Raw genomic sequence first — 14,365 nt, forward strand, 5'->3', positions numbered from 1 at the left:
CCTGCCACTGACCTTCTGGTTCTCGGTCAGTTCCTTCCCCCCTGCAGTCTCCCAGCAGTTCAGGGGGTGAAGGCTGGGCCTCCAGGCCTCTCTGAAGCTGGGTGGCCCAGGGCCAGGGTCTCCTGATTCCCTCTGTCCTCCCCCAGGACCCGGGGCTTCCGAGGCGCTCCACACCAAAGCTGTGTTCCAGACCTCGGAGCCAGAGGGCGGTGATGCCTGGACAGCAGTGACGGAGGCTGAGACGGAGAACACCCTGACCGTCAGCCTCACCAGCCCTCCGGATGCCGTCATCGGCCGCTACCTGCTGAGCGCGAGGGCTTCCTCTCGCCGCAAACACAGCAACCGGAAGCTGGGGGAGTTTGTTCTCCTTTTCAACCCATGGTGCCCAGGTAAGAGCTGCCGAGTCCAAGGCAGAGGTTTTCCTGGGGGTTGTCCTCAGAGGTGGGCCTGCCCTCAGAGGAGGCCTGGGAGGCAGGTTAAGGCACAGGCAGTTGAATGCCAAGAGCTGGGCAAGGGCTTGGCCCAGGCAGGGGTGAGCACCGGGCACAGGAACCTGGTAGCAGGTGCTACAAAGAGCTTGTGCCAAAGGGGCAGGAATCTGGCAGTTTCTGGTGTGCAGAGCCCAGCGGGCAGGAGATGCCTGGGGTGGGAAAGCGCCAGGGCTGGGTAAGAGCCAGGGCTGGGTAGTCAGACTGCCTTGGTTTAGTCCTAGCTCTACTAAGTTGCTTCCTTCTATATGCCTCAGTTTTCTCATCTGTAGTATGGGAATAATGGCAGTGCCTACCTCTTAGGACTATGGTGAGAATTCATAGAGCTAATGCTTGTAAAACACAAGGTACATTGTAAGGCCCCCATAGGGGGTACCTGGAATTAGTATTCTTATTAATGTTTAAGGACTACGAGGCTGCTATTGGCATCAAGGAGGGTCACCCAAAGGTGTCAGGACTCCTAAAATCCTTTTGTCTTGGATTGGGTTGGGGATGGTCCCAGCTTGGGGAAAGACCAGCCAGAAGGGCTGGGACTTGGCAGGGGGCACAGGGGAGCCCGCAAGCCCCCTGGTGCCCTCCCCTGCCCCAGTCAGTCTCCAGGCACTGTCCTGCCATGGATCTCGATGCAGCCCCTTCCCCAGGCTGGCGAGTCCAGAGCCCCTGCCCACAACTGGCCTGGTGACTGCTTTTCAGAGGACGATGTGTTTCTGGCCTCAGAGGAGGAGAGAAAGGAGTACGTGCTCAACGACAGTGGCATCATCTTCCGAGGCGTGGAGAAGCACATCCGAGCCCAGGGCTGGAACTACGGGCAGGTCTCCAGGGGCAGAGGCCAGACAGGGACGTGGGCTGGGTGTGGGGAAGTCAGCTGGCACAGGAGCCCTCAGGGGAGACAAGTTGGGCTCACTCTTAGAGCAAACCCATTCATTCATCCATCCACTGTTCACTGGGCCAGGGTGTGTGCTGGGTTCTTGGGAAGGGGAGGTACTTTGGATATAGTTCTGTTGTGGAAAGATACGTAGCTCCAGTCCCTGGTTTGCAAACATGAGCATGCATGGGATCACACAGAGGGCACATTGAAACCTAGATTGCTGGTCCTACCCCCAGAGTTGCCCACTGAGTGGGTTTAGGGCAGGGCCTGAGAATTTGCATTTCTACGTTCCCAGGTGAAGCTGATGTGGCTGGCCTGGGACCACCCACTGAGAGCCTCTGGCTTAGCTAACTAGTCATGATACCAGATGCAAAGGGGGAAGGAAAGTCAGGATGGTAGGGACAGGAGCAAAGGGAGTGCAGAAGAAAGTGAGAGGGAACTCCACCTTGGGGACTGTGCAAGGTGTCGTGACACTGGGGTTGGGTCTCTAAAGTTAGGCAGGATCTGAACAGCAGAAGGAAGAGCAGACAGAGCCGCATGGTGGTGGGAAGTGAGGGAGTCTCTGAGTCTGCTAGAGGAGCTCTGTCTGCCTGAGCTCTGGGTGCCCAGCTGGGAGACAGGCTGGACAGGCAAGTTGAGGATATGATTGTCAGGTCGAGGAGTCCTGCATTGCCCTGCATTCCAGGGGTTTAACACATTCGGGGTTCAAGAGCTGGGCAGAGAAGATATTCTGGAGAGTTCTGGGTCCCTCTAGGGGTAGCCACTACTCAGCACCCGCCTCTGGTTACCATGTTGGGAAGGGAGCCCCGACTTACCAGACCTTCCAAATCTTCAGATGCCAGAAATCTAAATTTGTATGTAAAACTCCCCCAGTTTTTCAATGTTGCCAACTAATTGAAATGCATTTGAAAACATCATGTAGACAAATGCACGCACCAGTGAGGAAGATGCAGCTCAGGAGCCACTGGTCGGACCGCAGTTACCATGGTAGCAGGGAGCCAGGGGAGGTTATTGGACAGGGAGGGGCGTGACTACAGCTGAGCTTCTGGCTCCACAGGAGACCCTTTGAGGAAGGGTTTCTGAGACTAGGGGATGCTCTGTGATGTCCCTGGGGGTGGGGGAGGGGAACTCCCCTGCACAGACACAATGACTGACCGGGTGAAGGTGGTGGTGGGGCCTGGAATGTGTGGCTAAACACGGCCTCTAAGCACAGCCTCTCTGGGGAGCAGTTTGAGGAGGACATCCTGAACATCTGCCTCTCCATCCTGGACCGAAGCCCCAGTTACCAAGACAATCCAGCCACCGACGTGTCCCACCGCCATGACCCCGTCTACGTCACTAGGGTCATCAGTGCCATGGTGAGGAGACCACTTCCATCCCTCAAGGGTCCCCAGGCCAATCCTGGGGTCACACCCTGTGCTTCTTCCCAAGTTACCCCTTGTTTTAATCATCTATTGCTACATAACAAACCACCCCAAAACTCAATGGTGTAAAGCAACCCTTTATTATGCTTACAATTTTGTAGATCAGGGATGTGGGCAGAGCATCATGACAATGGCTTGTCTCTGCTCCAAGATTCTTCAGCTGGGGGTATCAGAATAGCTGCAGATGTCTGGCATGGTTTGGCAGGACCACATATCTGGGGCCTTGGTTCTGGTGGTCAGGAGTCCCTCGGTCCCTATCCATGTGGTATCTGCTGGAACTGGAATGTCCAGGATGACTTCTTCACCCTCAGATCGGCCCCCTGGGCTCAGATGGCCAGAACAGCTGGGACCAGCAAGTTATCACTGTGTCTCTCCATAGAGCCTTTCCACGTGGCTAGCTTGGGCTTCCTCACAGCATGGCAGGCCCATGCATGGCAGCTGGCCCTCCTCTTGGGTGATCGTTTCAAGAAAGAGGAAGTGGAAGCTCCCAGTCTTATAAAGCCTGGAAACTGGCATCACTTCCCCCAGTCAAAGCAGTCACAGGCCAGCTCAGACTCAAGAGGGGACATAGACCTCACCTGTCCATGGGAGGAGTGCAAACTCTAATCTGCCACAGGCCCCAGGCCACAGTGCTTCCTCCTTGAAAGGTAGCTGGAGGGCCTACCAGCTAACTGTATCACACGGAAGTGTTAGAGTCAGTGCATGGGTACCTGAGATTCCAAAATTGCACAAAGCTTTATTTCTCATATTTCATACCCTCCATTCCTCCACACCTTAGAGAGCTGTTGGAGCACAGAGAACCAACATCAGTGACAATCCCAAACAGTGAGCATCACAGCCCTGTGGACAGTTAAAGTCCTGAACTCAGGAGCCTCAGTCCAAGTCCTGAACTCACAGGTCACCCCTTTCACGAATTTGCTGTGTGATTTGAGCAAGTCCCTTAATGCCTCTGTAGCTCAGTTTTCTCATCTGAAAATAAAAGAGAACAATAGAACCTACATCATAGACTTAAACAGGTGACTATGGCGTGCACAAAGTCCTTAGCATAGTCCTGGCACACCCTAAGCATTCAATAAATGTTAGCTGTCTCTATAATTACTATACCACTGACAGCCCCAAAAACAGATCATTTAAGACAGGAAATTCCAGATGATTTTCAACCAGAAAGTATCCAAATGGAAGATAATTGAAAATAAGTAGTATCAAAAAAGTAGATATTTTACAGCAGCAGATGCCCCCAATTTTCAGACAATCTAAAAGCGGGAGTGACCCTGACCGACTTCACAGTGGCAAGGCTCCTGGAGGGGGAAGCCCTGCCTGCTGGTGGACCCGTGCCCTCCCTGCCCAGGTGAACAGCAACAATGACCGGGGCGTGGTGCAGGGCCAGTGGCAGGGCAAATACGGCGGCGGCACCAGTCCACTGCACTGGCGCGGCAGTGTGGCCATTCTGCAGAAGTGGTTCAAGGGCAGATACAAGCCGGTCAAATACGGCCAGTGCTGGGTCTTCGCTGGAGTCATGTGCACAGGTACCCTGGGGAAGAAGGGCCCCTCCCCTAGCCTGCTCCATCATTTGTATGTATTTGCATGTATTTGCATATATTGCAATTTGTCTTCATTGATGAGGGGGAAATAGAAGTCTGGTAAATAAGAGAGAAACTGGATAGCTCATTGACTTGACTTTTGGCCTTTTATTGTGCAGAAGGAGTCCCACCTCCCTCTGCCTCTCATTCGTTGGGTGCCTTGGGCGAGCACTGGGGCCCCCTCGGCCTCGGGTCCCCTCAGGAAAATGAATGGGCTCTATTAAGTGGCTCCCAAGGTCCTGCCAGCCTTAAAGCCTGTCTGTTCGAACATGGGGGGCAGCCGTGTCTCCAGAGTCCCTGAGAGAAGGTACAAGATGGTGGCATTTCTGAGAGAGCGGAGACAGGAGTCACGGCCCCGCCACCTGCCAAAGTAGACAGACAAAGACAGGGTCGTGGGGGTTGGCGGGTGGCCAGAAATGAGGCAGGGCAGCCTGCTGGCGGGGGTCACATCCCTGCCTCTGGGTTTGGGGTCCTGGCCTGCTCCGGAGTCCCCTGGCCTCTGCTCTGCAGTCCTTAGGTGCTTGGGGATCGCCACGCGGGTCGTGTCCAACTTCAACTCGGCCCATGACACAGACAGGAACCTGAGTGTGGACAAATACGTGGACTCCTTCGGGCGGACCCTGGAGGACCTGACGGAAGACAGCATGTGGTGGGTCCTGCCCCCAGCCCAGCCACAGGGGCTCCTAAAGCCCAGCAGCGGTGGCGAGGCCTCACCTCCTGTGACATGGCCTGGGAGGGCCAAGTCTGGAGCCGCTTTCCTGAGTCTAAGCCAGCTCTGGAAGGCGTGAGAGGCACCTGCAGATGGGGTCCCCTTCTGAGATACAGGGTCTTTGGACACGTGACTCAGATCAGGAGGAGGCTCAAGAGTTGATTGCCTTGAACCCCCAGTTTTACCATCTGTGGGAATCTGAGCCCTCCCTAGATTCCTGTGACCCCCTGGGGGTGGGGTGGGAATTCCTTCCACCTAGTCACCTCTGAATCAGCCCCCTGCTGCTGTGTCAGCTGCCCCTTCTCCATGCTGTGGGTCTCGGGTGGGAAACAGCCTCGCTCCTTGGCTAAAACAAAACTCTTCACGCAAAGCTTTTAAAAATTCTTTTTGATTTAATTTCCTAAAATAAATACATTCATGTGGTTTAATATTCAAAAGGTACAAAATGGGCCAGATGTGGTGGCTCACGCCTGTTATCCTAGCACTCTGGGAGGCCGAGGTGGGAGGATTTCTTGAGGTCAAGAATTTGAGTCCAGCCTGAGCAAGAGCGAGACCCCGTCTCTACTAAAAATAGAAAGAAATTATATGGACAGCTAAAAATATATATGGAAAAAAATTAGCCGGGCATGGTGGTGCATGCCTGTAGTCCCAGCTACTCAGGAGGCTGAAGCAGAAGGATCGTTTGAGCTCAGGAGTTGGAGGTTGCTGTGAACTAGGCTGATGCCACGGCTCTCTAGCCCGGGCAACAGAGCGAGACTCTGTCTCAAAAAAAAAAAACCAAAACAAAAGGTACAAAATGAGAAAATGAGTCACAGCAACAAGTCTCCCTCTCACCCAGTTCCACAGCCTCCCTGTCCCCCTCCTGGAGGCAAAACTAGTTTCCTACATCTCCTGCCAGAGAGAGGATCTGCAGATACGAAAACACACGTATATATAGCACCTACGCACCTTTACCTGCTTAAACAATCTCAGTAGCATGAGGTAATGCTGTTCTTGCTTGTACATTTGACAATTCCTTATCCGTACATAAAGTTGTCCTTATTTTTCATAATGTTTGAAGTATTAACAATAACAGCGCACTCACTGAGCTCCTAGTCTGTGCCAGGCCCAGTTCTAAGTGCTGTACATGGATTAACTCATGTATTTCTCCAAACAATTGTAAGTTTAAGTATTGATTCTATTGCGCAGCTGAGCAAACTGAGGCACAGAGAGGTTAAGTAATCTGTCTAAGACCACACAGCTACTGAGTGGAAGAATAAGGATGTGAACCCAGTCTGCCTCTCAATTGTATGAAAAAGCCATCCTTTATCTCACCATCCTATAAAGATGGACATTGCAGTTGCTTCAGTTAAAAAAAAAAATTGGCTTTTACAAACAAGTCTTCAGTGAATAACCTTGTTTGAATGTCTGTTCACATATGTGTGAGTCTGTCCCACACAGCCAACTTTCTAAAGATAAGGGGAGAGAATATGACCCGGAAACACAGACAGCTCTGCATTAGCAAGCAGCCATGCTGGGATGCCTCCATCCTTTCTGTTCCTTGAACACACTAAGCTTTTCCTATTTTCAGGACCTTTGCACATGCTGTTCCTTCTTCCTGGAATGCTGTTCCCTTCACTTTTCCTGTAGCTAATTCTTTCTCATTTAAGTCTCACCTCAGATGTCGTTTACCTAGCGTAGGTCTGTGGCAGTTATTCTCTAGCTCAAGCCTCTCTTTTCTGCATTTAGTGTCACTTGCATTTGTTGGGTTAATCTGCTGACTTAATCTTACCTGTCTCCCTCATTAGAATGTAAGTTTCATGAGAGCAAAGATCTTCTGTCTTATTTGCAGTTGTATTTCTGGTACATTGAACAACAGGATCTTGATATATACACACACATACATATGTATACACAAATGTATACAAACAGATGTATGAATGGTATGTGCTCATCAAGGTGGTTGAATGAATGATTCACAAGATGCCGCCACAGACCTCATGCAGAGTGGCAATGGGCCTGGCTCACAGTGGGACCCCCCCCCGCCCCCGCCTTGGGTCTCTGTGCTCACTCTGGGCCACCTCACCCATCCTCTCTCTGTGGCAGGAATTTCCATGTGTGGAATGAGAGCTGGTTTGCCCGGCAGGACCTGGGCCCCTCTTACAATGGCTGGCAGGTTCTGGACGCCACCCCCCAGGAGGAGAGTGATGGTAGGGCTCAGCCAAGGCGGGGGGACGTCCCGGGCCCCAGCCTTTCTTCAGCCACGCTGCTCACACCCACCCCTCCTGCAGGCGTGTACCGGTGCGGCCCAGCCTCAGTCACTGCCATCCGTGAGGGCGACGTGCACCTGGCCCACGATGGCCCCTTCGTGTTTGCGGAGGTCAATGCAGACTACATCATCTGGCTGTGGCACGAGGACGAGGGCCGTGAGCGCGTGTACTCGGACACAAAGAAGATTGGGAGATGCATCAGCACCAAGGCGGTGGGCAGTGACTCCCGGGTGGACATCACAGGCCTCTACAAGTATCCAGAAGGTAAGAGCCATAAGGCGGCTTTATCAGCCTCCCCAGGACTGGCACCTGGGGCCCGGCCCTTTCCCACGTGCATGATGGTTGGTGGCAGCTTCCATTCAGCATTATCTCATGCTCTGAGCTAAGTGCCTTTATTTAGGTTCTATTAATAGCTTCCTCTGTTTGCTAAGTACCTCTTTGGTGTTAGAAAATTTCCCATGTATAACAATAATAGCTGCATTTCCTTGAACACTTGCCAATGCCAGACACTGTATTAGGTTTATTTGCATATGACAATAATGATTACTATTAGTAATAATAGTGATGACAGTAGCAGGTATTATTTATTGAACACCTAGGATACATGGCATTAGGCATAGCTCAGACTAATAATAATAGCAGCTCCTGTTTCTCATCTGGCATGGCCTGTGTGTGGTCACTAATTTATGGCCACTGGTTTATTGAAGAGTCTGTACTTGTTGGGATACAAAAACAAGACACTTGTATTTTTTCTTGTAGCTGCCTCCAGCTATACCCTTTCCTACTGAATATCAGGTTCCTTAGCACTGTTGTGATTTGACACATATATTTTCTGCCATTTCTGTCTGTTAAAACAAATGTTACCAAGCAATTAAGACATCAAGCTCAAATGTCAATCAGACCTGTCTCCTCCCCTCCCCTGAGTGCACAAAAGCAGTGACCCTGGAAGGTTGCTGTAGAGAAGCAGATAGAGTCTGCTCTGGACACCTCCTCACCTCCCTTTTCTACTCAGTAGCAGACTTGGTTGCACATTGGAATCACCTGAGGAGCTGTTTTAGTTATATGTCTTAAACCACAATTACTTATTTGGTCGATTCTGTGGGTCTGCAATTTGGGCTGTGCTCAGCTGGGATGGCTCATCTGTTCCACGTGGTGTTGGCTAGGCTCTTGCATATGTCTGGGCCTCACGTAGGACTGCTGGGATGGCTGGGCCTCTCTCCCCACTTGGCCTCTCTTTCCCTGGTAGGTTGGCCCTGGCTTGTCCAAATGGCAGCAGCATTTCCAGAAGTTGAGAATTAAAGCTGCAAGTTCTCTTGAGGCCCAGCTCAGAATTTGTACCACTTCACTTCTGCCACATTCTACGGTCAAAGCAATTCATGAGGCAAAGCAATTCAAGGAGTGGGAAGTAGACTCCACCTCTTAAGGGGAGAGGTTGCAAGGTATTATGGCCATTTTCAGTCCACTACAGCAGCCCAGATTGCACCTGACTAATTGAATCATAGTCACTAAAGGACGTGGCCATCAAGATTTTTAAAGGCTCCCAAGGCAGCTCCAGTGTGCAAGCAATGTTGAGAGCGTGGGTATAAGTCTTCTGGTGTTAGGCCAAGAAAGAGGAAGAGGAGGAGAGAAGAGAGCAAATGTCTTTGTCTTAATGGGTGAGGATCCAGTGCCAGTTGGTGGGCAGGAGCTGCTGCCCTGGTTCACTGTCTGTGCTTGACGGGCACAGATAGTGGATCCACTGCAGCCTGCTGCCATTGAGATTCACTCCTGTGCTGTCCCCAGGCACTGCTGAGTTCTTCAGCTATTTGGCCCCTTTCAGTGGATCCCCTTGCACCCCACCCCCTCCCACCCCAGTTGCCAACACACAGCTTCCCCCGGTGCATAGTGATCTTTGTCCCCAAGTTCTGCAGGGGGTTTACAACGCTGTGACCGCCACCCTCACCTGTACTCTGTACCTCACTCCAAAGCTGGGAACCGAGACCTGGCACTTGCGGGGTAGGGAAAACAGTCTGGACTGGTGGTCTCCCACCATGCCATCTCCCTCAGTCCTCTTCTCCCTGATCAGGTAGTACATGGGTCAGTAGGTAAGACAGGACAAGTATATCGCCCACAGGGAAGGAAATGCCAACTTCCCCTTCCTGTAGGCACCCCCAGTCTTGACCAGCCGGCCCCTTCTTCCTGGAGATCTTTAATGTTGATCTTCTTAAACACCCACACACCCACCAACATTCGCTTAGTTCCCATCTCTAGGAACATTGTACTTTCAATGGGGGAAAGGACAGTCTTTTCAACAATTGATGCTGGGAAACCTAGATATCCACGTGCAAAAGAATGAAGTTGGACTCTTACCTTACACCATATACAAAAATTAACTCAAAATGAATCAAAGACCTAAATATAAGAGCTAAAACTACAAAACTCTTAGGAGAGACCAGACATGGTGGTTCATGCTTGTAATCCTAGCACTCTGGGGAAACCAAGGTGGGAAGATTGCTTGAGGTCAGAAGTTTGAGGTTGCAATCAGTTATGATGGCACCACCGTACTCTAGCCAGGCCAACAGAGCACGACCCTGTCTCAAAAACAAACAAACAAACAAACAAAAAACTCTTAGGAGAAAACATAGGGGAAAAGCTTCATGACATTGGATTTGACAATGATGTCTTGGATATGTTGCCAAAAGCATAAGCAACAATAATAAAAAATAAATAAATTGGACTATATCAAAATTAAAAACTTCTTTACATCAAAAGATACAATCAAGAGAATGAAAAGGCAACCCAGAGAATGGGAGGAAATATTTGCAAATCATATATCTGATAGAGGGTTCATATCCAAGTATATAAAGAACTCCTGCATCTCAAAAACAAACAAAAACAATCCAATTAAAAAATGGACAAAAGACTTGAGTAGACAGTCTCCAAAGGTATACAAATGGCCAATAAGTGCATGAAAAGATACCCATCATCACTAATCATTAGGGAAATGCAAACCAAATCCGCAAGGCAATCCACCTCATGCTTATTAAGATGGCTACTACAAAGGAAAGAAAAGAACAAGTGTTGTTAGGGATATGGAGAAACTGGAATGGGTAAGAAGTGATGGGAATGTAAAATGGTGCAGCCATACTATGGAAAATAATATGGCCATTGCTCAAAATATTAAAAATAGAATTATCATATGATTCAGCAATTTCACTTCTGGGAATAAAACCAAACAATTGAAAGCAGGGACTAGAAGAGATATTTGTACACCTGTGTTCAAAGCAGCACACACAGGTTTCAAGTAGGGAAGCAGAAGGATCAGATCAGAGATGGATTTTGGAATGAGCAGAGTGGTAAAAGGACGGGAGGGGACATTCTTGACCATTGTGCTCAGTGCCTTGCCTGTGAGCCTCTTGTCCCCAATTTACAGATGGGAAAACTGAAGCTCAGAGGAACTAAGTAATGATAACGGTAATAAAAGTTCACAAACTGACCTGATAGTGAGGCAGTTTATATGGCGGGAGAAGAGGACAGATTCCAGAGATTAAGGACACTGCTCAGCAGGACTTGGGGAGGGGTCAGTGGTGGGTGCTGAGGATGAGAACACTCCCAGGTTTTCAGTTTGTACAACTGGCCAAATGGTGGTGCCATTTGCTGAGATGGGGAGGGCTGATGAGGTGTTTGCTTGGATTGAGGCACCTGCAGGACATCAGGGGGTGTGTCCAGTTCTGCGTACTGGTCTGGGGCTCAAAACAGAGGTCTGTGCTAGCAATGGGAAGGTGGAGTCTTGGGGATCCTAAACTCACACGTCTACAGGAGGCCGCAGATGGCACCTGGTGAGTGCAACAGGCTGGTGAGAATTACAGGGTGGAGACCATGGACAGCCAGAGGCCATTACTGCATGCAGAGAGTGATAAGGGAGCATGAATGGAATTCAGAGCCTTACTGCCTGGGTTCAAATCCCAGCTTCCTCACTTGCCACATGAGCTGTGTGACAGGAGTTACTTTTCTTCTCTGTGCCTCAGCTTCCCCGTCTGTAAAATGGGGGTGATAATAGCACCTACATCCTAGGGAAAAAATATAACACCAAGAGCTATTGTGCCTGGCACATAGTAAGTCTACAACAGTGGTTAGCTGTCATTGTTACATGTGGCTTTGGACCTAGTTGTCAGGAAAACTGGAAATACGCATTCTATGTGAAATACCCTGATCTGAAGTTGTTGGCAACTGATTAAAAATTTGTTTAAATAGTCAGCGAACCACAAGGCATGTGGCTGAGGTCTGCACATGGCCCTTGAGCTGCCCGTTTGAGACTCAGAGAGCCGTGGTAATTAAAGGAGGAGGAGGAGGGGGCCTGTGCTGATGATGCATGATGCCCTGCAGGGTCCCGGAAGGAGCGACAAGTGTACAGCAAGGCGGTAAAGAAGCTGTTCGGCGTGGAAGCCGCTGGGAGGAGAACCCGTATCCGCAGGGCCGGGGTACGCAGTCTCTGGCGTGATGACCTCCTGGAGCCCGCCACCAAGCCCAGCATCACTGGCAAGTTCAAGGTGTTGGAGCCACCCGTGCTGGGCAACGACCTGAGACTGGCCCTGTGCCTGGCCAACCTCACCTCCCGGGCCCAGCGGGTCCAAGTCAACATGAGCGGCGCCACCATCCTCTACACGCGCAGGCCGGTGGCGGAGATCCTGCATGAATCCCACGCAGTGAGGCTGGGGCCACAGGAAGGTAAGAATACCCCGGCTTGGAGGGACCTGGCCCACCCACCCCTTTTCCAGGAGGGCTGGGTGGGAACGGGGTCTTCCTAGGATCCCCATTCATTCCCAAGAAGGAAAGGAACAGTCCTGAGCATTGTGCTCAGTGCTTTGCCTCTTCTTCCCACTTTACAGATGAGAAAACTGAGGATCAGAGAGGCCAAATAATGATAATAGCAGTAATAAAATTTCACAAGCATCTGGTGGCAAACTGGTGGTGAGGTGATTTATAGTCTCTATTTCTCCCAATTAGTGTGAATATGTACACACCAAATAAATACATGCTGGAAGTGTTTCAGAATATATGGAATATGCTTTGTGTTCCTTTTCTAAAATAAAAAAAAAAAAATTTGGAGTGCATTTGGCTCCAGGTGTTGTGTATGAGAGGGCTGGACCACTAAGAGATGTTTCAGTGCCAGACCCTGGCCTGAGAATTCCACGTGCAACGGCACAGTCCCTACAACCACCTTGCACAGCGTGCTAGTGGTGGCTCCTTCTTTCGCAGGAGGAAACTCACACCCAGAAAGGTGAAGTCACGGGTCCAAACTGACACAGTCAGTGTTCGTAGCGGCAGGACCCAACCCCAGACAATATGGTGTTAGATGTATGCTCCTGACCAAGGCCAGGGAAAGGGCAAAACCAAGGTTCCAAGCCAGGAATATTGACCCCAAAGCACATTGACACCACGGGTTCAGTTGTGTGACTGCAGGCTGTGGGGTGGTCAGGTCAGCCCACACCAAATACGCTTAAGGTGCCTAACATTTGCCTAAAGTTCGTTCTTAGTGTTTCACAGCAAAATAGAATGGCTCCAGTCCTTTTCAAGGTTTTTATATAATTTTAAATGACCTCATTCCAATTGCTTTTTTAAAAAATATATCAAGGGGCTGGGCATGGTGGCTCATGCCTGTAATCCTAGCACTCTGGGAGGCCGAGGCGGGTAGATCACTTGAGGTCAGGAGTTTGAGACCAGCCTGAGCAAGAGCGAGACCCCCGTCTATACTAAAAAAAAAAAATAGAAAGAAATTAACCCGACAACTAAAAATATATAGAAAAAATTAGCCAGGCATGGTGGCACGTGCCTGTAGTCCCAGCTACTCGGGAGACTGAGGCAGGAGGATCACTTGAGCCCAGGAGTTTGAGGTTGCTGTGAGCTAGGCTGACACCACGGCACTCTATCCTGGGCAACAGAGTGAGACTCTGTCTCAAAAAAATAAATAAATAAATATATATATATATATATATATATATATCGCAAGGATTTTCTTCATGATCCCTAAACACATAGCACTTCATGTACAATTTACTAAATATATCCTGTTTGATTACTTTTGACTTTTTTCCTAGTTTCTCTCTCTCTTTCTCTCTCTCCATCTCTCTCTCTCCTCTCTTTTCTTTTGTCTAACTCTATCTCTCACCTATCTCTGTCTCGGTCTCTGTCTCTCTCCTTTCACGTACTTTCTGAACTTTAAGGATTCAATTAAACAAAGAAGTTCCTGAGGCCAGTTTCTGGTTAGTGAAGCTTGCAGATTTTGACAGGGTGTGAAAACATATGAAGGAGGTGTCACTTTTTTTAGCAGTTTTTTTGTCATTTGTTTTTCACAAAATCTAAATGACAAAATAACGCTTCATCACGAAATATTAATTAACATACAGTTTCCCCTGGCTTTTAGCAAAGTTTTTTCATGTTAAAAGGGATTCATATTCATTAAAGATTTTGAGAGCAAAAGAGAAAAATCACCTCCGATGCTACCACCTACCTACAAACTGTTACTGCATTTTCCTTCCAAATTTGTAATGCCTGTTTGCTTTTTGAAAAACATAGTTCTAGTTAAATGCTGCAAATACTTATTAGTTACCTCTCCTTTTCATATTACATTATGATTTAAATATTTTTATAAACTTCATAAACATCATTTTATAGATGTGTAATGTTTAAATAAATACATGATGATTTATTTTATCTTTCCTTTTGGGTAGTTATCAGCTTATTGCTATTAAAAATAACAGTAAAATAAACATCTTGGTGCAAAACAAAATCTCTACCCTTTTCTTCTGGATTTTGGACTACTTTGTTAGAATAGATCACAGCAGTAGAATTTTTGAGCCAAATGGTATGACTATTAAAATATATGACTTATTAAAATTTATACTTATTTTCTAAATGAATAGCCTTTTTTAAAGCAGTTTCAGGTTTACAGGAAAATTGAGTAGAAAGTATGAGAATTCACATATACCCCCTCCCTACTCACCCTCTTCTCCTATTATGAACATCTCGCATTACTGTGGTAAATTTGTTTCAATTGAGGAGCCAATA

The 14,365-nt window shown here is 48.8% G+C and overlaps 1 protein-coding gene across 2 annotated transcripts in view; it reads left to right on the top strand.

Annotated features, from left to right (window-relative positions):
• The window catches only part of TGM6 (transglutaminase 6), a 28,625-nt gene that overhangs the window by 8,390 nt on the left and 5,870 nt on the right, over positions 1-14,365 (top strand). For both annotated transcript variants that reach the window (XM_069496093.1, XM_069496094.1), the window contains exons 3-10: positions 147-389; positions 1,182-1,300; positions 2,586-2,714; positions 4,129-4,306; positions 4,871-5,009; positions 7,155-7,258; positions 7,340-7,582; positions 11,684-12,025. In XM_069496093.1, coding sequence (XP_069352194.1) covers positions 147-389; positions 1,182-1,300; positions 2,586-2,714; positions 4,129-4,306; positions 4,871-5,009; positions 7,155-7,258; positions 7,340-7,582; positions 11,684-12,025 — 1,497 coding nt within the window. The remainder of the gene's footprint in view (positions 1-146; positions 390-1,181; positions 1,301-2,585; positions 2,715-4,128; positions 4,307-4,870; positions 5,010-7,154; positions 7,259-7,339; positions 7,583-11,683; positions 12,026-14,365) is intronic.

Source organism: Eulemur rufifrons, chromosome 20 (assembly GCF_041146395.1).
Source record: "Eulemur rufifrons isolate Redbay chromosome 20, OSU_ERuf_1, whole genome shotgun sequence".
Taxonomy (NCBI): domain Eukaryota; kingdom Metazoa; phylum Chordata; class Mammalia; order Primates; family Lemuridae; genus Eulemur; species Eulemur rufifrons.